The sequence below is a fragment of the Acipenser ruthenus genome, chromosome 6, assembly GCF_902713425.1.
Source record: "Acipenser ruthenus chromosome 6, fAciRut3.2 maternal haplotype, whole genome shotgun sequence".
NCBI lineage: Eukaryota > Metazoa > Chordata > Actinopteri > Acipenseriformes > Acipenseridae > Acipenser > Acipenser ruthenus.
In genome coordinates, this window is record NC_081194.1 from 71,570,205 (window position 1) to 71,595,239 (window position 25,035).

The window sequence follows — 25,035 nt, forward strand, 5'->3', positions numbered from 1 at the left end:
CTTCCGCAGAGAAGAGCAGTTGTAATTGCCGGTTCCTTTGTAACTTTCCCATTTACAAACTCAGTTGCCACAGTTGTAAAGGGATAAATCACAGTTGCACACCCCCAGCGGTAATTTCTCAAATCGCCTTACTTTAGAAATGAAGCTGTTGAGATTATTTTCAGAAGCAGTCAGTCAGTTAAAAAAAAAAGAACATTAGTTACCAGTACAGTTGTTTATATTGGAAACTGGGTCCCATCTCAGAGGGGAAAGGCAGGTATTCAATACCACCTGGATTTCTCCTCCTTCTTCTTATGGTGGTTCCTGTATTATATCAATTTGTAACCTCTCCCTGTCCAAATGTTTTATTGATTACACAGCAGAGTTTGCTTGTAAGCACTATGCTAACACCAGCATCCTACTGTACCTGTTACAAAGCCCATCAGAGGCTGGATGCTGTTAAACTGCTTGTCATGCTTGGACCTCTCCTCTGGAGTGATGGCCCACATGTTAGGACCACCTAAACAAAAACAAAAAGGGGATATTTAAAACTGTGTCCGACCCAAAGACTTTATGTTTTAAGATTCACACACAGGTTTTTATTTTTATGACGTGTTTAGTAGGACAGTGTACACATTAGGGCTAGCGCCAAATAGTCGACTAATCGAAAAATTATAAGTGTAGTCAACCTCTGTGCTGGTATTTGAGAAACTGTTGTTTATAAATAATTTGTTACTGAAGTTAAAAAAAAATCATCTAGGTAAGTTATTTATTTATGTATTTCATTATTATTTTCCATGGTAGCCTATGCTACTGCACATCAGTTTATACAGAGTATCTATTTTAAGTTTCTGTTGTTTACTGTAATACTCAACTGTATATTCTTTCAACTAATGTTCACAATCTATGTGAAAATAATAAGTAACGTGAATGTAAATAAATAATTCCGGAGCTGAAATAATTCTGTGAAAAATACAGTACGGTTAATGAGAAATGCATTTGTTTTTCTTCTCTATATTTACATGTTGCCTTTTCTGCTTATCTCCACGTAGCACTAACTTTGAAATTGTACCTAGTCTTTTTGGGTGGTTTAGCAATGTCACACAAGCCAGTAATTTAAAGCCTTAACGTATCACACGTAGAATAACTGCATGTTACTTTTCAGATTTATTTCTCAAATTAAAATGGAAGTCACCGTTTCTGATAAAGAGCCGATTATATGCAAGATGAAATATTCATCTCTGATGCATTAGAGAAATATTTTATAAAACATAAAGCACAGTGAAAATATATGCTGTTTTTTTCTGTGTGTGCTACTTCCCAACTAGTCGACCAGTTCAGCTAGTTTACCCTGAACTATTCGACTCTATCAAATGAGTAGTCGTTATACCCCTAGTACACACACAGTAACGTGCAAAACAGAGATGGTTTCTACTGTGTGGCTCCAATAGATTATAGTCATTAGCTAATGGTGAAAAAGATAAAGGTTATTATTAAAAGTATATATTTCCTTTATGTAACTGGCCCAAACAAGAACAATTAATTCAAACTTGGCTATTATTGCCGAGCTTTCATGAGCGATAAATATTGAAAAACTACCGGTACTACAACAATGAAGGCATTGAATTGAGGGAAGAAAAAAAATAAAAAAAACACCTTTAGATACTTTATCCCTCTATAACAAAGTAACCTTTTTTTTTTTTTTTTTTTAACATTTTTTTAAAAATAATTTCATTTTTAGAGTCCATAATACCAACAGATATGGCAAACCACGGGTCACTTATATCATCATGCAGCAATACAAGTACACTCTAGTAGTAATGATGTCTGGAAAAAAGAACCACCCTCCATCAGAAGTCAGTCTTATAACAGTTTCATCTATTTTTATGTCAACCTTTTCCCTCCTTCAAATTCATCTTACTCAGCTGGAGGGATTCTTGCTCAAACTGGTTTTAAGAGCAAACTTAAAACCTGAAAATGACAAATTAGGACTTATCTTGCATAACAAAGTCTATTTTAAATACAGCATTTGTTAATTTTGTAGTGTCCAAAATAGTTTTTGATCGCTTTTAGAATGCATAAAATACATTGTATACTGTAATACTGGTATAGGGTTTATATATATATATATATATATATATATATATATATATATATATATATATATATAAATCAGTATTCAAATATATTTAGCTCAAACACAAAAAAGAGAGTCAATTTGATCAACCATCTATTCTTAGGGGTACTCCTGGGATAGCTACTGATGACAGGTGGTTAAAGCTATTAGGGACGAGAATTTTAAACGCTTAAAACATATAAACTAAAGAAATGGTTAAACGAATAATATGCTAGATGTATAACCAGTCATGTGACAAATTTCACAAAACGCATATTTTTGTATGTATTCATTTTAGTAATTTATCATCATGTACGTTGCGTATCCGACTGCTGTGGTGCCAGGGCGGATATTATAAAAGGAAGGGGTTTGGCAATTGTCTCCAAGTAGTTTTTCTAGTGCCACAGAAGGATTGACACTGGGGCAGGTTTTATTCTCAGTCAATCTGGTGCTTCATCGGTGCACTCTGTGTTCATGCTATAGTAGACATGGTATGGTATCCAGGCCACGGGGGTAAGAAAGTTAATGACAAGCGTTTTTTCTGACATATGTAAATAATTATGCTAAACAAAATTAGCATACCACAAAAAGTTCAATGAGTCACCATTTGAAATAAACATTCAGAAATTACTGTGGATGGAGCTACTGATGACAGTAAAAAGCAAACCTCCATAACCATTTGCTATAGAGTGGGCCGAACAGGGCGTGATCATGTTATCACCTTATTTGGACAATGCGTGTGCAGTTTTGAAATCGATGTAAGATTATCCCAATACTGTGCCGATCCATAAAACATTAACAGCGAGGCTGGAAAAACTTAAAGAAAATTGTGCTGCAGCAACTGTTCATACAAAACTTTCAAAAGGGAGAAAAAGTTGCGATTACCACAGACTTGTGGACCCCATTCTCCAATCTTCCCTTAGGCACAAGGCTTTTTCACTTGAAATTGTTCTGTATGATTTTGAAATGAACGGCAGTTTATGTTTAGTACAATTTTTATTTGTATGTTGGAACTACTGCACTAAAGTAAAGGACACACTTCAAAGACGTAGGCCAGGCATCACTTTTTACAATTTAATGTAAAGCTTGTGTGAATATGTGAATTTGAATACGTTACGTTATTTAGTAATACTTGACAAAGTACAATTAACTGCACAAAAAGGCAAACATTATATGGATTACCTAATATATTACTTGATTGTGTGTTAGATTGGCATTTAAAAACAGGACTTGTGGCAATGTTTGGGAGGTTTATGCACACTAGTATGTAGAGGAGAGTGGCGAGTACTTGGAAATTGTAATGCTCAAGCACTCGAGCAACATATCTCTCATATCTCTCTCTCTCTGACATTGCAAAGCATTTAAATGTTCATAAAAATGTACCTCAAGCACATCCCTAAAAGGGGGATTCATCAGTACCGTACAATTAAATCCAGCTGCATCTTATCCCAGGGGGTATAGGCTGATCAAACTGAGCCCTAAAACTGTAGAATAAATTGATAATTGTGCATAAAATGGAACGAATTAATACAGGAGGAACAAAAAAAAAAACATGTGCAGTTCAAAATTAGACAATAGTACTCACAGGGTAGAGTGTCAGTTTACCTGCTTTTATTACATTCTACAACAGGATAGGCTGCAGTTAAGACCAAGCAATGTTGTTTGTACAGCTTCCATACAGCACATTTCTTCACTTCTTTTTACTAATTAGCAGTAGGAAATATAGATATGTACCTTACATCATATCCTGAATCAACTACATTAACATAAACAGCTTGGCCACATGTTACACAAGACTCGGAAAACTGCCTTTCCACACAGTCGGTACCAGATAGGCGGACGGAACTAAACTGTTCCTAAGTACACACCAGATCTACTCACCCTCGACTCCAGTATTGCTTTCCTATTTGATCCTGTGCCATACCCAGTGATGCAACAGTAAAAAATAATGACTGTGGTCATGGACTCACCCATGTCTGTCAGCGAAAGATTAAAGCCACAAAGGCATCCCACAGGATCATGTGACTTTCCTGTAGGTCAAAAGCAAGAGAAACTTCCTACACAAAATTAACAGAAACGGAGGCATTTTAAAAGTGACTAAAGTCACATAAAAAGACGCTAGATAAGAACAGACAGGAATTCTGTCCCCAAAATAGCTTACTTAAGGCTTTAACACATAAAGACCTGAAAACTTGTGAATTTTCAGCAGCTCAAAAATACGAAACACTAAAATTGTTTGAAAGGGATATTTATTAAAAGAACAAGCTCCAAAACTAGGGCATAACTATTAGGAATTCAAATTGAAGCGTCTATGACTCAATTAATAAAAAATTTTTTTTTTAATACAGTACTGTAGTTGTTTAAAGTGCATTTATTTTAGGTCTATTACATGTGTGTGAATGAGCACAGAACTGCAGGCAGGATACTAGCCTAACGGGGATCTTAACCATTAATAAAAAGCTTCTGGTTACACCACCACTGCTACAAAACAAACCGCAGCTGTATCATATACTATGGATACAAGATGTCAATGCAGGTTGTTTTTTGGTTTGTTTGTTTTCATGAAAAAGCTTAGAATTCACTGATATTGTAAATTCCCTGCCAATTCTGATTTGACTGCAGTGAACATCCCAGTAAGTCTGCTGAGCTAAAATTACTTTGTCAAGTTGATGTTTGCCAAAGTGTTACTCCCCCACTAACTCCCACCCATCGCTGACATAAGATGATTTTGTACTATTTTGTTGCGCATTTCTGCATTTGGTTTTGTTTCGTGACTGCAGGAGAACAGCAGTGGTTAAAATGACTGATTTAATAACAGAAATATGTGTGTCACAGTATACACCCTGTACTCACTAGGCAGAATACAAAGACTAGTCACATAGCACAGTCACAAAACAAGAAAAACAAAGCATCTCCAAGAAAAGAATAGAACAACTAGGTGTAATGTATATGCAGAAATATGTGTAGTGGAATCATAAAATATATACAGTAGCTGTGTGTCAAATGTGAAAACAGTATCTAAGAGTGTGGTCTGTACGATTGCCATGAGCAGTTTTTCGTAAAATTGAACCTGGTTGTGGAGCTGTACACTGCAGCACTGGATTTAGTGGCTTTTCTTAAACGATCATTTCAATCTTCTGAATCAGCATTACTGTATAAAGACTCAAGCAGCTGCTTCTATCAATGTAAAACAAGTACTGGCTGCTAATGGAATTTAACAGGATTATGTTGTAAAGTGCCACCTGCCCCGGGACACTACAGGTATCTAAACCCTAAATAGCACAGTAAATCAGGGAAGCCACCACACCTGCAGTTTTAGCCTGATTAACTTGCCAGTACAGTAGCAATACCCAATATTGTAAAGGGATGGGTTTGGTTTTTATGGTTGATAAGCATACTAACATGATTAATGCTCAATGCAGAGTCACATGTTTTATTTTTTTGTATTATTATTTATTTATTTTTTTATTTTTTTAACAGGCACTTCCTGAATGTTGTTTTGAAAGATTAAATATGTGGGTTATGGAAATGCAAAAAGGTCCCCAAAGAAGAAGTTAATAACAATGTGTCAGTGACAGGTTTCATTTTTACTGGACAACATCAGTAATGGAATTTAAAGAAATCCCACAGTCACCACAGACTGAGCGTAGATGGTTTTTCTAACCCTGCAAATATGAAGTCACTACATTAAACAGTTACGGTGACAGTAACTGTTTAAAACAGAGACTGTGACACTGATTAAGACCTTGTGTAACTCAGAAAGTTGTGGCGGTCATCTTAGGTCACAGGTCAAAGTGAAGGCTGCTGTTAGATTTTGCAAGAGGAGTTTCCATAACACTGAAAATATGTAGTTGTTGGCCAAAATGATGTGTTGAAATTAACAAATGTAGAAGATGTAAATGTGGCAGATTTGCAAATTCAGATTTGTAAGCTCTCTTTATGGCTTAATTATTGTAGTTTTACCTTGTAAAATTACTAATACTCATATTGACATGTAACTTAAATGTGATCAATATATTTATGCAGAGACACAGTAGATTTTACATATTAACAATAAGATGAGTGATTAATTAAACACAATGCCGAGCAATTGCAATGCAACTAAGAAAAATGAACAACATTATCTATTCAAGTTGCATGAGAAGAAAAAAGAAACTCCAGAGTGCTGGGTACTAACAAGTACTGAAGTGCTGCTTCTGGTACTCTTATACAGCCTTGATTTCCTTGGATTCAATTAACTGTATGAACAATAAAAATAAATAAGGACAGTAATAATACTGTTAACACTACTTCCGCTACTACAACTACTACTACTACGACTACTACTAATAATAATAATAATAATAATAATAATAATAATAATAATAATAATAACAACAACAACAACAACAAGCTGTGAACCTGGTCAGGTCTTGATCAAATAGGATTTGGTAGTGTACAGCCACCGCTAAACCGATTTAATCTAGATGACGGTCATAATAAATTCAGTGATTCCTAAAATAGTATCTTCGCAGCACACTGCTGTCCAAGAGCTGAGTAAATTAAACTGATAAGTTAATGACACAGGGTCTTCAGTTTACTCCTTGTCACTTGTATCCAGTAAACAATCTTCTAAAATCATGAATCGGACCATAACTGATATCCAAATTGAATTTTTAATTATTCAGCATTTGCCCGAATCTAAATGAGAAATTACAGTAAATGGTTAGTGCAAATACAGTGTTGAGAAAATCAGGCTGCAGTACACACAGTTGCTGCTAGCAAGAGACAAACTCAGTATTAGCTTTGCAAAAGGGTTATATCCCAGGGAGGTTTTTTTGCTTTATTTTGTGTGCACAGCAGTATTCCAAATCACACAAACAGAATGCACACAACACAATACAAAACACCCCACCTCACCAATTACTTGAAACCAAACAATCTGCTTACCATTCATGGCTGTGGAAAACTGAGCCATCCTGGTCCTGACTGCGCCTGGCTAGCTCTCAGCCATCTGCAACATAAAAACACGCCCCCATTAATAATGTAAGGAGGGCAGAGTGTGGCTTAGTGCCCCGCTGAGTAGGGGAAACGTCAACCACCCTCCCCCCGCCTCTCCTTCCAGTTCAGCACACTTCCAACAGCAACGAATGTGGTGCTTCAGCGTGAGCTGAACAAGCTGAAACCACCACACACACACAGAATAAGAAACGCTCACTGGCTAGGCGGAGCAGCCTGGACCTATTAGCACATTCTTACACAGTAACAGGGCACAGTCTGTGCTCCAGCACTGCAGGACCTGCTGGTCAGCCATATGCTTGTATAGTCACAATAATAATGTGTGCAAACAGGGGAGGGGCTATAAACAATCAATCAATCAATAACTGGTTGGGTTAGGAGTTAAATGGGGTATAAAATGCAAAATAGAAATTAACTGCTGGTCTAAATACAGTAAACAACAGTTAAATAATGAATGTTCAATTAAAAAGATAGTGTGAGGCAATATAATGTAAAATCCTTAAAAAAACTGATTTAACAAACACTTACTGTAGTAGCCTACAATACACAATCTATTGTTGTTTCTGTTTAGCTCATTATGGGGGTGATGCAAGCATAGGCACAGTGCAAATAATTGAAGATGCAAAATTCAAATTGCATTGCAGCCAGGCAATTACTTTGCACTGCACCCTATGTAAGCTTAAGAGCAATGGAGATTATTCAACACGCACAAATAATGATCCACAATTATGAAAATGAGGGTCTAAATGAGCACATAGGTCTATTTAGCGGCCGCACTTGCAGAGTTAGCAGTACAGACAGCAGTAGTCCCTGTGTGACATTTGTGGAGCATGAAAATACAAGCACAAATAAATGTCAGAGAAAGGGTAGCAAAATCCTCTTGGCACACGGAAAAGAAAAAGTGCCGAGAGTCCTTATGGCTGAGGTCACTCAGCATGAAATAGAGTTGTTTGGAAAAGCCTTAGCCAACATCAGTTATGCTAGTATCCTTAGAAAATTCTATGTATTGGCCTGCCATTTTTAGCATGACATCCAGAAATGTGCCTAGCACTCTGGAAAAGGTGGATTGGGTTATCCCTCCAGACATTCCAACTGTGGTCTGAAAGGAACCAGAGGCTAAGTAGTGCAGGGAATACAGCACTTTCACATGTGCAGGGACAGCGGTCCCTAGATTGACGCTGGGGTATAGCTCATCCCTCAAATTCAGCTATGAGGTCAAGGATGACCTGCAGAGTAAGACGATAGCGCTTTGCCACTGCATCCTCCGACATCCCAAACAAAGTGACCCAGCAATTGAATATGCAGGGTCTTCTTCATCTTGCCCTCCTCCGAACGTGTTCCTGTCTCTCCTCAACAAGAACAAAGTGTCGCCACATCAGGAAGTGTACCACAGCAGCCATACTGAAGCCAATGATAGATCTCTGCAAGTGTGTGCTTTTATACAGCTCTTAATCACTCGCTTCTACAATGGTTTGCACCCACTTAGTATCCAGATCCCACCCAATTCTGTGCTCTTTTCTTCATTTGAATGCACTTCAATATAATTTTAATGGATTAATGATGGCAAAGTGCAAATTTGATAGCGGGTGCAGAACGCCAGGTGAGCAGTATTCTTTACATACACTGTATTTTTAGAGGCCAGTAAGATCAGACTTTACAGCTGCTAAACACAATTTACTGCAGCATTATGGGGGCTTAGCACCCGCAAATCACTTTGTGTATATCCTTACATCACCTCAAGTGTGTCCAGTTTGCACTCTTCTACAGTTGTAGTCACATCTAAAACCATTAATTACTGTATGTAGATTGGATAATTGGTTTAAATGTGCCCAGGGGTCTTATAGGTACTGTAATAACTTCATATTGATTGCTCCTGCAAATATATTAAATTAAACTGTAACAATAAGATATATGTAATATGAAACTTTACACACTAGGTACTGTACAGCGAAAAGGTAATACAAAAAAAAGAAAATCTATTGTAAAACAGTTTATCTGCAGCTACAGAAAAATCCTGGACAATAAATACAGTAAACCTCTTTTGCGCTGACTCTGTTTCCCAAGTCCCCTCTCCATTCACCATGCATTATACGGACACAATATACAGTATACTCAGCTACATGTACAGTATTATCAATGCAATTCATTCTATTAATTAAACAGACAATTGCCAGAGAATACAATGTCCAGCAATTGCTAGGCAGAGAGACCTCTTTACTCTGGATAGTGTAATTGTAGTTGACAAAAGGGTGGTCACAGGTGAAAAGATAACTACTGTACTTGGTGAGGTTCTGACTGCAAAGGGTTTTAATGTGTTCCACATTGTTTTATTCTTTATGGTTTTAATGTGAAGTGCAATTTATGATGAAGGCGTTGTATATGTATTACAATATACACAATACAGTACTGTACAGTTTGTTTTTCACTCATGACACCAACTCTAAGACTGAATTACATAAACAGGACTAACAATTCTTAAGTAACTTTTAGCAATAATTTGTAATGTACAATATATTAATAATCATTTTGAAATGATTCTTTATGGTTATCTTTTAGCTTTTTACTGATACAAAAATGGTTTGCACTGCAGTCAGCAATCTCTCTCTCTCTCTTCATTGAAGATGCAATATCGCACAACAAAACAAAACTTAATAACTGGTCCAACACTGTAAATGGCAGATGCTGTCGCAGAGCCAGGTAATACTGTTCTTTCATCCCCTGCAATCTCCAGTTGATAGCATCAATGAACTCTGCCCATCTGTCTGCTCTTCAGTTTTGGACACAGCCCAAAATAGTCCCTTCTCATTATACTGTGTTCTTTGATTTTGACAAAGAACAGCGCACTACAGAACATCTCCCTCCCTTCACCCATCTGTCTTGACCATATTCCCTGATTATTGGAGGTCGTGCCTTAAGCATGATACACTGGTTAGGCCTACATTTTTTTCTTCCATACCAGATAGTGCATGCTTAACTTGCTTGTGTAATTTCACAAAGCTATGAAATAATTTGTTAAATCTTAAGTGCACTGCCATTTCTTACATATGCTATAGTTAGATCTAAAGTTTAGGAGATTGAAGAAATAGGAGGACAGCTTCAGTACTGTGTTTCAAAGTTTTCAATGACTTCTTCAGAACTGGTTCTTCCTAATCATCTGCATCACTGTTGTGATACTGGGTCAAACAGGATACTTTATAGTCTATAGAAGATACAGAGGGTCAAGGGGGGCAGGATATGATTTACATGTTTTCAGGGTGACTGTTCTTGTTTGAACTCAGAACACAGGTAGTAGCTACAGTATATAAGAACATACGAAAGGTTACAAATGAGAGGAGGCCAGTCGGCCCATCTTGCTCGTTTGGTTGTTAGTAGCTTATTGATCCCAGAATCTCATCAAGCAGCTTCTTGAAGGATCCCAGGGTGTCAGCTTCAACATTACTGGGGAGTTGGTTCCAGACTCCCACAATTCTCTGTCTAAAAAAGTGCCTCCTATTTTCTGTTCTAAATGCCCATTTATCTAATCTCCATTTGTGACCCCTTGTTTCTTTTTTCAGGTTGAAAAAGTCCCGTGGGTCGACATTGTCAATACCTTTTAGAATTTTAAATGCTTGAATCAGATTGCCGCGTAGTCTTCTTTGTTCAAGACTGAACAGATTAAATTCTTTTAGCCTGTCTGCATATGACATGCCTTTTAAACCTGGGATAACTTTGGTCACTCTTCTTTGCACTCTTTCTACAACAGCAATATCCTTTTTGTAGCAAGGTGGCCAGAACTGAACACAATATTCTAGATGAGGTCTTACTAATGTATTGTAAAGTTTTAACATTACTTCCCTTGATTTAAATTCACTTTTCACTATATATCCAAGCATTTTGTTGGCTTTTTTATAGCTTCTCCACATTGTCTAGATGAAGACATTTCTGAGTCAACATAAACTCCTAGATCGTTTTCATGGACTCCTTCAAGTTCAGTATCTCCCATATGGTATTTATAATGGACATTTTTATTGCCAGCATGCAGTACCTTACACTTTTCTATATAAAATGCCATGTGTCTGCCCAGTTCTGGATGCTGTCTACATCATTTTGAATGACCTTTGCTGCTGCAACACTGTTTGCCACTTCTCCAATTTTGTGTCATCTGCAAATTTAACAAGTATAAGGCAGAACAAAACTACATGGCAGTTGTACTTTTGTGTTTCCTCTATAATTTAGAAACAGAAATTGTGTCCCAATATACACGTTTCTCTCCTTTGTTAAGATCCACAGCTGCAATACACCAAAGGAGGGCAGTAATTATTAGTTACATAAGAAATCAAATGCAATTGTCTACAGTAGCTAATAATTTGGCTCTATTTAAACGTGGAGCCTTGCTGATCAGTAGACACTGATTTATTTATAACAAATGGCACACAAATCAAGAAAAAAACATTTTAATCATTAATACATGTAGAGAACGTGACCACCACCTAATGAATTAATTTTTATAAAGCATTCAAAAGTAATTGGGTGAAGAAATTTGACATGTACTGTACTTGTATTCTCTAATCAAAACACAAGGCAATGAGGCATTTTTCAGCACATACAAGATTACAATATGTATTTTTTTTTTTAAAAGCTTCGAAGCAAGAAATAAATATAATCTTCTTTCATATACCTAAAACATCTTACTTGGATATTCTTAGAATAAGAAAATATACCACAAAATCCCTCCTTACTGTGGGTTGAATTTTTGCTAAAATGTAGCATTCGTTGTGCCTGCATTACAAACAAGCTAGTGGGCAGGTAAAATAATCACACTGAACTGATACAGAAAGCCTGCTACCTGCAGTCACTGCAACCTAATGCAGCAGTCAAAGCAGCCCCACTCCCACTCACCTTGCTCTTTCAAAAACAAAACAGCCCATTAGACTTTCCTTATGTGGAGCAGCTAAGAAAAGACAAACCTCACTCAGACAGGATGGCATAGCAGATGCCTACAGTAGGTAATATCCACCAGGCTGGGAGACAGGATTCTTAACTGAAACAGCACAATTTCTTATTTAACCCACTTCATTTAACTCAAAAGCCTTTTGATTCTAAAACAGTATATTCTTTGAGAATCTAGATTATTATACAGTTAAAGCAATAAGGTGTTACTGTGTCGTTTCCCCTTGTCTTTGCCACTGTGGAATCATTATTGTCTATTTATGTACAGCTCTGGTAGCAGACAAGGACTGAAGTCTTAATGTTCATTGGACAGTCAGCTTTGATACCACTGCTGCCTTACACATACTTTACAGTGCTGACATTGTAAGATACAGTCTACTAATTGAAGGTTCAGCATTACAATCTCAGCTGTGACAGGCATCTTAAAAAGCAGTGCAGTCTAAACTTACATTGATCTAATATCTCAGATCGTTCTGTCCTCATTGTGCAAAACAGAGCAGTCAATCATCCCCAGGAGAAAAGAGCAAAGTGAGAATTCATTACATTTCTTTCCTTGCCACTTTACACAGCCAGCTATTTACCAAAAATCATGGGGTTTCCATTCAAGTTTTTTTTTTTTAACTCAAGACATTTACACGAGAAAAATGTCTCGTGTAAAATGCTTTTTTGGATTTCCATTCGCTCAGTTTATTTTACTCGAGTAAACCGGGCTTTTCACCCGACGTCATGCAAATGAATGGGAAAGGTGGGGGTTGATATGTAAATTAACTATGCGTAAAGTACTCGTGCTGTTTTTGAAGATTACTAGTGACATTTTGTGAAAATGTGGTTTCCATGCGCAGAGAACTGGTACACGAGTGAATCTAAGCTGCTGCAATAAAGCAAAACACCCTGTGCCTGCTTGGTTAATAATGTGCTTTACTGCGCTTGACCAAATTGTTTTTCAATTTGAGTTGGTTCGTGCTGTCAGAGATGCTCTCCTTTCTTTTAAGTTGTGTTGGATTTACTGCTGTGTTAAATATTACTGATGCAAACAAATAAAAACACAAACATTAACTTGCAATTTTATTTGGTCAGTTCTGAGAGGGCATCAACAACTTGGATGTTGTTGCGATCGAGCTGGCTTATGACATCCAGTTCACAAACTATACTTATTAACGTGGAGGGCAGACGCGCGTTGTCTTTGGCCATAGCTGGGATCAAAAAAAGGATGGGAATTAATTCAGTTAAGCAGCTCATTTGCTCTTCGTGTTTAACTTTAGCGTAGTTTTTACAGCAAGGGTATTCTCAAACAGCTGCTTTAATACTATACCAAATGCATAACGCAGTTCGTGGCAAGTGGTTTTTTTACAGAACTGTAAACACACAAGATATATACAACATGACAGACCGCCCGCATTAGCATTAAGGTGAACTGCTCCATTTACCCTAATCCCTCTATTTTGTCGTTTTTTTCGGCCACAAACCTGATTTCCCAAACGTGCACGAGCCTCGCCATTTCACGTGTAAATTGACCTGCATGGAAACCCCATGAATGTCAGCATACTTATTTTTCAAGACCAGCTAAGGTAGAGGGGAGGCAGTGTACCTGAAGGACAGCTGCTCGTGTTCCACACAGTGTACTGCGTTGTACTGATGACAGGTGGAACCCCCTGCTTCTGGGTGAGGAGAATACTTTGGAAAGACAATTCATTCAACTTACTTTGTTTCACTGGTTGCAATTTCCAGGAATGTTTGATTTGAGGGTTTTATCAGGCATCTTCCTTTTAAAATAAATGGTCTTACTGTACAGTAGGACACTATTCTACCTTCCTCAATGACTGACTTAACATGAAAGATGTTGAGAATTGCTTGATGGTTTAAAAAATCAGTTGTTCTTCAATAGCGTAATTTCCCTTCTGATGAAATAGTGCGGAAGGAAACAAATTGTCAGAAGTTAAGAAACAAAAGAGGAAGTAAAAACGACACGACAGAAAGCAACTGAATCACATAGGATTTTTGGTATGAGGACTACAAGTCAATCTATAAACAATAGCAAACAATACAATTTAGAGGACATGAAGCCAGCTGATCTATTATTAATGCAAACTATGTGCAATATCTTGCTCTTTGATATCCCTGCAACTTCACATCTAAACAGAGTTGCATAACGCTATACTGTAAACGTTTTAACTACCGTACACATAATATTGTAAAATTACAGGAACATGGCCTTTTTTTTCAAGGAGAGTAAACACCTACAGTACTGGAAAGTATGTGTCATTTAGCAGACTTGCAGTATTTACTGTAAGCAATTGTAATAATTACATCCAATGGTGCATGTCATTCAAGATAGCCTAAAGGCTTCCATCTCAAAAGCAAAGGAACCAAAAAAAAAAAAAAAAACACACCACACACACAAAATTACTTCTTACAACATAATTTCCAATTTGATAGAAATAAACTAATACTTAGGTTTCAAAAGCGTTATCAGGTAAAAAATATACAAGTGAGGCGAGGACCCCCAGGCACAAACTGAAACTACCTCTGTTTCCCCACTGTGTCCCTTTGATCTCTCTTATCAACAGTTAATCGTCAACACTACGACATCAAACAGTAAGTTATCGCTGGAGACAGGGTCTTTTTACCCCAATGCTGGAAGTAAATTATACATAAATGTGTGCCCCTTCTACTGCCGAATTTGTTATTTTTAGAGCCATATTCCCAATCTGTCATGTACAGCATTTAGAAACCCCCCCCCACCCACCAAACTGGAGACAGGCTCAGTGCTGTGCCAGATTCTGAAAGCAAGCAGTGTTCAAAAGCTGTTTAATACCCTGCTTATAATGAACTCCATGGGACCATCTGAATGTAATCGTATTACAAACAGGGATTTATCAGCGGTCACAACAGCAGGCACAGTACCACAGGATAGTTTGACTATTTCAAGCATGCGTATTGTTGCTACATTAAAGTGCATAACAGTATAAAACAATGTACAGTATAACATGCTTTAGCACACTGTTCATAGGAGTCGAGTATAATGTAACAAAGGTCAGGTCAACATTTAGAAAATAGAGATTCAAGAAAGACACTACAGCTTTGTGGTCATGCAAAACATTTCACAGGATCAGGTTTATAGCTCAGAGCCATTCTCTCTGGGGAATGCTAAATATATCTGCTTTTGTAAATCCTCGATTCTGCTGAACGGTGAATACTTTTCTCCAGAGCCTCATAATTTGTGCAGATATTTTCTGGACGGTACATGAATATTGTGTTCCTCAGGCATTACTGTACCTAACACAAGCCTTACTTGAAGTACAGGAATAAAATGAAACATGGTTTGAAATGCATTTTTTATTTGTTTTCAATCTCAACAGTGTGTTTTTGGAGAGGGCAATATATAAACAATAGTATCTGTATTATATTTTTAGTGTATAGTGCAGCAAGCATTTTAAGTTACTCATATATAATGTCACTGTAATTGAGCCAGGGAGCTGTATTATAAACATGGTTCAGTAGCATTTAACTACAGATGGAGTTAAAGTATTGAAATACTACATCTGTAGCACCAGTGAATGGTAACGTTTAGTTTACTGCTGTTAGTGTACACGTTTTCAAACATTTATACAGTTGGAAGACCTACCGAATGCTTGAGGTAAATAGATATAGTAGCTTTAAAAACTCAGCAACTCAGGTGTCAGCATTGTGAAAAAATAAATAAATAAACACACACGTGTCTGGAAAACTACAGATCAAAGTTCTAGTATATAAACAGTATTCAAATGATTTCAACGAGAGAGGAAAAACTTTCCCTGCACTTCAGGTGCAGTTTGATATTCATTTTCCACTACAGCCCTCCTTTCCAGTCCAAGTAACGATTTAGGTAGAGTCATTTACAAACGGTCACAGATACCCAAGATGGAATTTTCCTATAACTCACTGAACAGGCCCATCTATTATTTTTTATAATACATGGATACCCTTGTGATGGTAATATTAAAGAAGACGAGGTTCAGCAGTACAGGGTTTTTTTTTTTTATTTGTTTGTTTTTTGTTTTTTAAACATAATGTTTCAGTGCTGTTCTACGTTGTTATCCGTTAGTGCTTCAGCTTTATTTGGATGACTGCCTTTACCTTGTTTTAAATTCCCGTACCTCTCCAGTTTCTCTGAGATACAAATGTACCAGCTTTACAATTTTTCATTATTATTATTATTTTTTTAACGTATTCTCATTTTGTTGATCATTAATGAACATTTTGTACCGTGGGTATTGTCGTGTGATTGAAAACGAGACATTTTGTGTTTGAAGTGAAAGTGATGGTCCCGAGGAGTCAAATGGGTCGAAGTTCAAGTATATTTTCCTCGAGCGGAATTATCACTTTTTGACGTCACTACTGTGCAATTATGCATTTTTTAAATATTCATCCATGTAATTATATATTAAACCATAGATATGCGCGTGTGTATATGTTTATACGCATAACTCGGTTATTATCTGTAATATTATATTGACAAACCTGAACTGAATTTGAATACATTAACTTAAATTATTAATAACGTTTGTTAATATACTTTGAAGATCTGGATACGTCCAGTGACTGCTGTGAATAGTGCAGCTGGCAACAAGGGAAAGACCTTGTGACAGCCTGGAGAGACAGCTGACTGGAGGAAAGAGACCCCATTGGGGCTGGTAAGGGTTAGCTACCCTTGTCGGCAGTATCCAGCTCTGTGTTTACAGGATGCTGGAGACACCCGCCCAAGGCTTCTAAGAAATTAGAGAAAAATACCCCTAGAGTCTGCGAGAGCGGGGGCGGAAGATGACTCAACGTTGGACAACACGGTTAACGACTTAGGAACGGTATGGAGAGTACTTCACAAAAGACTAGTTCAAGATCTGCAGTTAACAAAGACATGGAACTCCAGGTTTGTGTCTGCGGCTGGAGCAAGGCGACAACGGTCAGGGGTTTGAAGATTCATCAAGGGAGAATGAAATGCTTGAGGGAGAAGGGACAAGGGCCTCGCATTTATCAGTACTTCTTACGAAGTCAGTCAAGTCAGTCGAATTAAATCCAGCGACAGGAAGCAAACCACAGTTCGCAGGATATCAGCACCCCTGTCATAGATGTGAGGAGGACTTGCATGGACACAGTTAGTGATGAACCTAATGATCCTTGTGAACCCGGTCAGACAAACCAGCATAAGAGAGAAAAGAACCTCAACGGTCACAAGCCTGGAGTTAAATGGCCAAGAGCTTGTGAGAAAACTGCATGGGACACAGTAAACACAGATCTCTGCGTTGCATTGGAAAGATTAAGTGGAACAGTTGAAAAGAAGCTGGATAAATTTGGGGACATCATCTACACATATGGAAGCGAGAGATTTGGAGTTGAAAAAAGGAAGGAAAAAGTACAAACTATTCCTGGAAAGTCTAGACGACAGCAGGAGATTGAACGCTTAGTTAGAGAAAGGAGACAGCTGAGGAACCAATGGAGAAGAGCAGAACAAAGTCAGAAGGAGGGACTCAATCTCTTACAAAGGGTCATAAAAGATAAGCTTGCAACATTGCGCAGAGCTGAGCGCCTACGGAAACGCTACAAAAAAAAGGAGCGTGCGAGAGCTAACTTTTATAAAGACTCATTCAAATTTGTAAAGAAGTTATTCACCAGTGAGAAGAATGGCACACTAAAAGCATCGAAGGTTGAGCTGGAGAGATATTTGGAGGAAACACATACAGATTCAAAAAGGCAGGAGCCTATGTCAATTCCGTCAGACATCCCACCTATCAATCCACCAGAATACCAAATGGAGGACTGTGCACCTAAGTGGAAAGAAATAGAGCAAGCTGTGAAAAAAGCAACGGCTTCATCATCTCCAGGGCCTAATGGAGTTCCGTACAGAGTGTACAAGAGTGCTTCAGGAGTTCTACGAATTCTGTGGAAATTGATGAAAGTGGCATGGGAAAAACAGGTAGTACCAAGAGCATGGCGCCGAGCAGGTGGAGTCTTTATACCTAAAGAAAAAGATTCTACAAGCATCAGTCAGTTTCGTCCCATTTCCCTATTAAACGTAGAAGGCAAGATTTTCTTCGGCATTATTGCTCAGAGATTGTCAGCTTACCTATTAAAGAACTGCTTCATTGACACTTCAATACAAAAAGCGGGCATTCCAGGTTTCCCAGGTTGCTTAGAACACATCAATGTGATCTGGCAACAAATTCAATCAGCTAAAAAGGAGAGGAAGGAGCTCCATGTGACATTCCTGGATTTAGCTGTTGCATGTGGTTCAGTGCCACATGAACTACTTTGGGCAGCATTTGATTTTTTCAGTGTACCGATGACAATAACAAATTTAGTGAAAGCCTATTTTGGAGATTTGCAATTCAGTTTTTCAACTTCAGAATTCAGCACTACATGGCAATGCCTAGAGGTTGGAATAATGGCAGGATGCACCATTTCTCCACTGGCATTTACCATGGCAATGGAAGTAATCATTAGGGCATCAAAATGGGTAGTAGGAGGAGAGCGCTTGGCTTCTGGAATGCGACTACCACCAATTCGAGCATACATGGATGACATGACAACCATGACTACAACAGTAGCCTGCACTAATCAATTATTGGGCAAATTAACCAATAACATTGAATGGGCACGAATGCAATTCAAGCCCACTAAATCAAGGAGCATCTCTATAATTAAAGGCAAAGTAGTAGATAAAACATTCTTCATTAATGGTGAGGCAATACCAACAGTGTCTGAGAAGCCAGTGAAGAGTCTTGGGAGATGGTACGACGGGGATCTAAAGGACACAGTTCGTGTGGGAGAAGTTAGACAACAAGCAGTGGAAGGGTTGAAGAGCATAGACAGCTGCGCTCTACCAGGTAAACTAAAACTCTGGTGCTTTCAGTTTGGTCTACTGCCGAGGTTGCTGTGGCCACTGACTGTGTACGAGGTTTCTTTGACAACAGTAGAGAAGCTGGAAGCTTTAATCAGTTCATACATCAGGAAATGGTTGGGAGTTCCACGCTGCCTCAGCAGAGTGGGACTTTATGGTAAAGGAATACTGCAGCTACCAGTCTCTGCTCTAACCGAGGAGTTTAAGTGCGCCAAGGTCAGACTGGAAATGACATTAGTAGAGTCACGCGATAAATGCGTAAGGGAGGCAGCACCTGTGTTGAAAACTGGAAGAAAGTGGGCGGCAAAGAAAGCTGTGGAAGATGCAAAGGCTGCCCTTCGAATTGGTGATATCATGGGGCAAGTTCAGCATGGAAGAGGGGGTCTTGGTTTCAGTTCAGCTCCTCCTACATGGCACAAGGCAGCCCCAGCTCAAAGGAGGAAGCTGGTAGTCAACGAGGTGCAAAAGCAGGAGGAGAGGATGAGGTGTATAAAGGCCATTTCCCAGGCCAAACAGGGAGAATGGATGAGATGGAGAGTGTGGAACAACGCAAGATTGGCTGGCAAGACCTATGGTCAATGGAACAGAGCAGGATCAGTTTCCTCATCAGGTCAACATATGATGTTCTCCCATCACCACAGAACCTAAACCTCTGGGTAGGAGAGGATCCCTTATGTCCTTTGTGTTCATCACCTGCAACATTAAGGCACATTTTGACAGGATGTAAGGTGGCTCTTAGCCAAGGTCGGTTTACTTGGCGCCATGACCAGGTGCTGCGATGTTTGGCCTTAGCATTGGAAGACAAGCGTAACATGACCAATAAGTTGCCACCTGTTCCATCAAAACATTACACACAAAAGACAACATTCCTCCGCCCAGGAGAGCAACCACCAAGAAAAGGTGTTAAAACCAATCCTCGCCCAGGACAACTGGAAGCTGCTAGAGACTGGAATATGCTGGCAGATGTTGGTCAACGGCTTATTTTTCCACCTGAGATTGCCACCACTAACCTTCGACCAGATATTGTCTTGTGGTCTGGATCAGCACGCCTTGTTCACCTGGTAGAGTTAACAGTGCCATGGGAGGATGCTGTAGATGAGGCGTATGAGAGGAAGAAACTGCGGTATGCTCAACTAGCCACTGAAGCGGAACAGCGAGGATGGAGATTTCGGGTTTACCCAGTGGAAGTGGGTTGTCGAGGATTTGTGGCACACTCCACAACCCGGTTTCTCAGAGACGTGGCCAAGAGTGGCCAACAGTGGCCAAGAGTTGCGTCGCAAAGTGAAGAACTTATCTGAAGCAGCAGAGAGGAGCAGCAACTGGCTGTGGTTGAGACAGAAAGATTCTGGCTGGGGATGTCAAGCACAATAGAAAGAAAGAAACGCTGATGTACAGGTAAGTAAGCTGGGCTGAGTTGAGTGGGGGACGGAGGGGGGTGATGCTGGGACGCCAGAATCACCGTCGAGCCCTCTTGAGGTGTCGTGGGCTAGTCGACGAAACACTGAGGATGGAAGGTGCCCACTTAATAACCCCAGAGATGTACCCTACTTAGCTCAATCCAGACGGTTGTCATGCTGATGCGCTGGGGAGGCCGCACTGTGGTTGATCCCCGGAGCCAGCATCGCAGCCGTTGTGTGTGCTGATGCGCCAGGGAGGCAAAATAAGCTGATCCCTGGAGCCAGCATTACACTTCAGCCATTAACACCAGACAGAAGGATATCTACATCATCATATGGAAGGAAACGTAAATGGATGGAGACACATATGGATCACATTAGTTTACTGTAAAGCTACGTCTTAGTTGGTGCTTATCTTGGCGAGAGCCGAGTTCAAATCAGCATGAAGTTTTAACATCTACTCTCGTGTAATGGAAATCATTATGGGTGGGTTGCCATGACACCACCACTGACTGACGTGATTTCATTACGTAACTTGCCTGCTTGTTGCGCAGTAATTTTTCGAAAACAAAGACGGTGTGAGCGAGTGTCAATTTTAGACAAAAAGAAAGGACTTAGATCTCCATTTTAATATATTAGTTTTAATAAAATCAAGATTAATAGCATGCAGTTTTAATAGCATTACACTGATAAATATATTCATATCACTGTAAGTGGTCACCCTCCAGTGAATGTAACTGAATACCACTGACCTACAGTACAGTAAATAAAGTTTACTTTCCACTCAATTTATTGTAAAGATATGTATTTTGCTATAGCAGATAACTGAGCATACTGTTTTTACAGTTAACATATTTGTATTCACAATGCTACATTAACTCAAACAGTGGTAAAGTATCTTGGTCTGTTTATTTTTTAACTTCAAGATTCGAGAATGTCGTAACTTTCTCACTCTAAAATATACCCCTTTCATACCAAACCCTCACTAAGCTCTAAATTAGCAGCTTGCCACATGGTCACAATGTCAAGGCGGTTAATAGACACCACAGATCATTCTATTAAACTGTCTGTTAAAATGAATAAATTAATAAATATTACCACAATTTTTTTTTTTTTTATTAAGCCATTTTTTTCAATCAGACTCTTGTTGCTGTAATAGTAAGTAAAGCACCTAAAGCCACTTACTTACATGTTATAGCCTAATATTTATAAACATCTTGGCTCATTGCTGGCATTAAAATAAGCACGAAAACTTTTCGGGTTATTTTAATTGTATTGAGTTTTATGTAAATCGTTTTTTTCGGGGCTTTCGTTTATGATATACTGTATGTAATTAGTGTTTTCAGTTACTTTCCAAAATGCTTGAGCGGTTTTTTTTCTGTCAAAATATGAATAGTGATGTAACTCGACAGTGCTTGCACACTTAGTTAAGTTGTACCTTCTATACTTTGCTGTCTTCCACAACGAAATCCTTATGGTCAGGGGCACATTCTTCTGAGGTTTTTGTGTGTAGGCATTTTTGTACATTTTGCCACAATTCTGTTAAATCCTCCGTATCTTAATTGTAATACAGTTTGGAATCCTGCTAAAGAGCCTCCATCCTGATTATAATCTCGTTTTAAATATCGCAAGCGGAGTCTCCAATAGAAATGTAGGAATGTGCTGTCATTCAGTAGTTGGGGCGGGTTTAAAGTATTGAGAACGAATCATTGATATTTGCAAGTCAGGAAGGCGGGACATTGCCCAGCAGCACTGAGAAATGTATTTATTATTTTTGTAGTAGATTTTATTTTTTAATGACAAAAGGGTAAAGTCAACGTGAATAGATTAACCATTTCCACAGTTTTTACTGTGTTTTCCGGTGTTTATTGGCTATCCACCGATTACATTTTTTTTGTATTGGGGGTGTTTTATCGGGTTATAGCGGTTAAAACGAAAATCAGAAGCCCTATATATAATACAATAATGTTTTCACTGTACAACCCAAAAACTAAATGTTGTAGAGACCCCTATTATAATATAATTCATACTTCATTCAGTACAAATAAATAAATTAATGAATAAAATTACCAGTTTATCGAACAATGACACATTTGAGTCATTAATTGGCCTTAAATTTTTTGTTTTCAACACAAAAAGCCTCCACAGAAAAATTGGGACGTTACAGACTGGACAGTATGAGTTTGTCAGTAGCCTAATATTTATTCACAAGTCGGATCATTATTTTCTGCAGTTACCCCAAAAAATGTGATTCAAATGCTTGCTAAACTTTATTATTATTTTCTTTTATTATAAAATATAATAAAATAGAATGGAATATAAATTACAGATTGGAAAGGTTCTAACAGAAAACATGGCTGTAAAGAATAAGAATACTGTACCTAAAAAGATAAATAGATGCATGTAAGCCATACAGATATAATGCAACAAATACTAGAACACCCTAGAGTTTGTTTATGTCTTCATTTGGTAGATCTGTAGAACAAATATGATTACACTTACATACAATACATTTAAACTGTCCTGAGGAACTTTCGGGCTCACTATCTTGGTCGGCAAACAGAAGACCAACAGCCTGCAGTGCAGTGTATTCAAGACATAAACAGACAGCACTGCCAGGGCGATCTTATTTTCATCAGCAAAAATAATTTTCAGCATTTTCACCAACTTTTTCTGAACTGTTTTTGCTGTTCTGTGGTTGCATTTTTATTTGTAAAAAGTAATCACGCTGAGAAAGGAAGTACAGCCCTAAATGTAATGGACTGTACGGAAAACTAGTCACTTCACAGTGCAAGCACCGCCTCCTTCTCTATCTTTTTTGGTTGTCAGCAACATCACTTTCATATGTGATTAGTTTAAAAAAATAAATAAATAAACTTGAATTACAGCATATATTAAATAATAGACCAATCGAAAGCATAAGTTGTGGTGCTTATTGTGGTGACATCATTTTTTCAAGTTTCTTGTTGTTTTAGCCAACAGCTTCTGTTTATTAAAGGTACAGCGGTCACAAATTCGCAGCACTGGCACAGAGCCGCTGGCATTCAAAGTGTTAAGTGTACATAAACGTACCCACCACTATGGCGTATCAGTATGTGAAATTTACTCGCCACAGACCAAATTAACCCGCATTTGGCGGGTGTTAATTTCGAACCCTGCTGTGGTAATAACTATAGTTGAGAAAAAAGAAATGGATCGATTTGTGACATTGTTGAGATATCATGTACCTAACTTTCAGGGTGCACTGCATAATCCACCAGGAGGCACTTTGTGCAAAGCTAGACAAGGGAGATAGACTGAAAGCTGTGATGGACAAAGTGGTGCATGTTGTTAATTTTAGACGAGCGTGACCACTCGAACTTCTGAATCAACTGGATATTGAATATGGGGACCTCATCTTACACGCGGAAGTACATTGGCTAAGCAGGGGAAGGTACTGGAACGTTTCACTGTACTACTCCCATCTATCCGCCAGTTTCTTCTTTAGTGTTCCCATGCACAGGGTGAACCTGGCAATGAACACTGGGTGCTGGATTTGGCATTTCTCATTGATATCACCGGTCTCAACACGCTAAACTTGGCTATGCAGGGGAAAAAATCACATCCTACCTACCCTAATTGCCAGCGTCAGGAAATTCATGCTACATTTACGGTTTTCATCACTGAATGAGCTGAAGCCATGCATGTCATTGCTTACAAACAATTTGGATTTGACTTTGCTAACAGTGGAACTGTGTGCCAGAGGCTTGTCTTGACAAGAAAAACTTCGAGGAGGATATCCTTCACATGTGTGCACTGGATGAAGACGTCATCAACCAGCTGAAGAAAGTGGGCATTCCCCAACTATGGCAAACTGTTCCAGGCCCTGTTCTCCACCTTTGCGCTGCAAAGCTGTTGTCATTTTTTGGTTCAGCCTATACATGCAAACAGACATTCTCTGTGATGGGAAACATCAAAAACAACAAACGCAACAGACTGACAGACGGAAACCTCACTGCAGAGATGCGATGTGCCTGCAAAGTACTCCTAACTTCTAAAAGCTGGTGGAAAATATGATCACACAGAAGTCACATTAAGCAAGTAGTACATTTATGACTTTAAATGCTTTTTCTTTTGTGCTGATGTGTTCAATCCTCTATTACATTCTTAATGTTTATATAATGTAATATAAATTAAAATGTATCATTTTGCCTTGTAATTGCAGTAAAGGGGGTCATGCGACCCTTGGAGTTGTTTGAGGGCTGGACCTGCTGTCCTCCGATTAGCTTAGGTTGCCCACCACTGATCTAAGCAGTGTCCCCAAACCACAAAGCAGGGCATAAAAAAAACTCCAAATATAGTGGACACTTTCACTGCTGAACCACAAGCTGATTAGCAAGAGGCACACAGCATTCCAACTGGCCTCAACTAGGCTATGTGGTCCAGTGGTTAAAGAAAAGGGCTTGTAACCAGGAGGTCCCCGGTTCAAATCCCACCTCAGCCACTGACTCATTGTGTGACCCTGAGCAAGTCACTTAACCTCCTTGTGCTCCGTCTTTCGGGTGAGACGTAATTGTAAGTGACTCTGCAGCTGATGCATAGTTCACACACCCTAGTCTCTGTAAGTCGCCTTGGATGAAGGCGTCTGCTAAATAAACAAAATATGAATTGAAGCAAACAGCACGCACTTATGTACAATTTCCATATAATCACAGTACACCAGTCATGCTAACAACATGTCATTGAATTCTTGTTACATCAAA

At 38.6% G+C, this 25,035-nt stretch overlaps 1 protein-coding gene across 6 annotated transcripts in view; it reads right to left on the reverse strand.

The window, feature by feature from the left end:
* The window catches only part of LOC117411188 (intersectin-2), a 78,559-nt gene that overhangs the window by 49,482 nt on the left and 4,042 nt on the right, over nucleotides 1-25,035 (reverse strand). For 5 of the 6 annotated variants that reach the window (XM_059025774.1, XM_034018459.3, XM_034018460.3 and 2 more), the window contains exons 2-3: nucleotides 7,025-7,088; nucleotides 407-499 (exon numbers count right to left, since the gene is read on the reverse strand). In XM_059025774.1, coding sequence (XP_058881757.1) covers nucleotides 407-499; nucleotides 7,025-7,052 — 121 coding nt within the window. In that variant the 5' untranslated portion in view covers nucleotides 7,053-7,088. The remainder of the gene's footprint in view (nucleotides 1-406; nucleotides 500-7,024; nucleotides 7,089-25,035) is intronic. The other variant, XM_059025773.1, reaches the window with a different exon arrangement.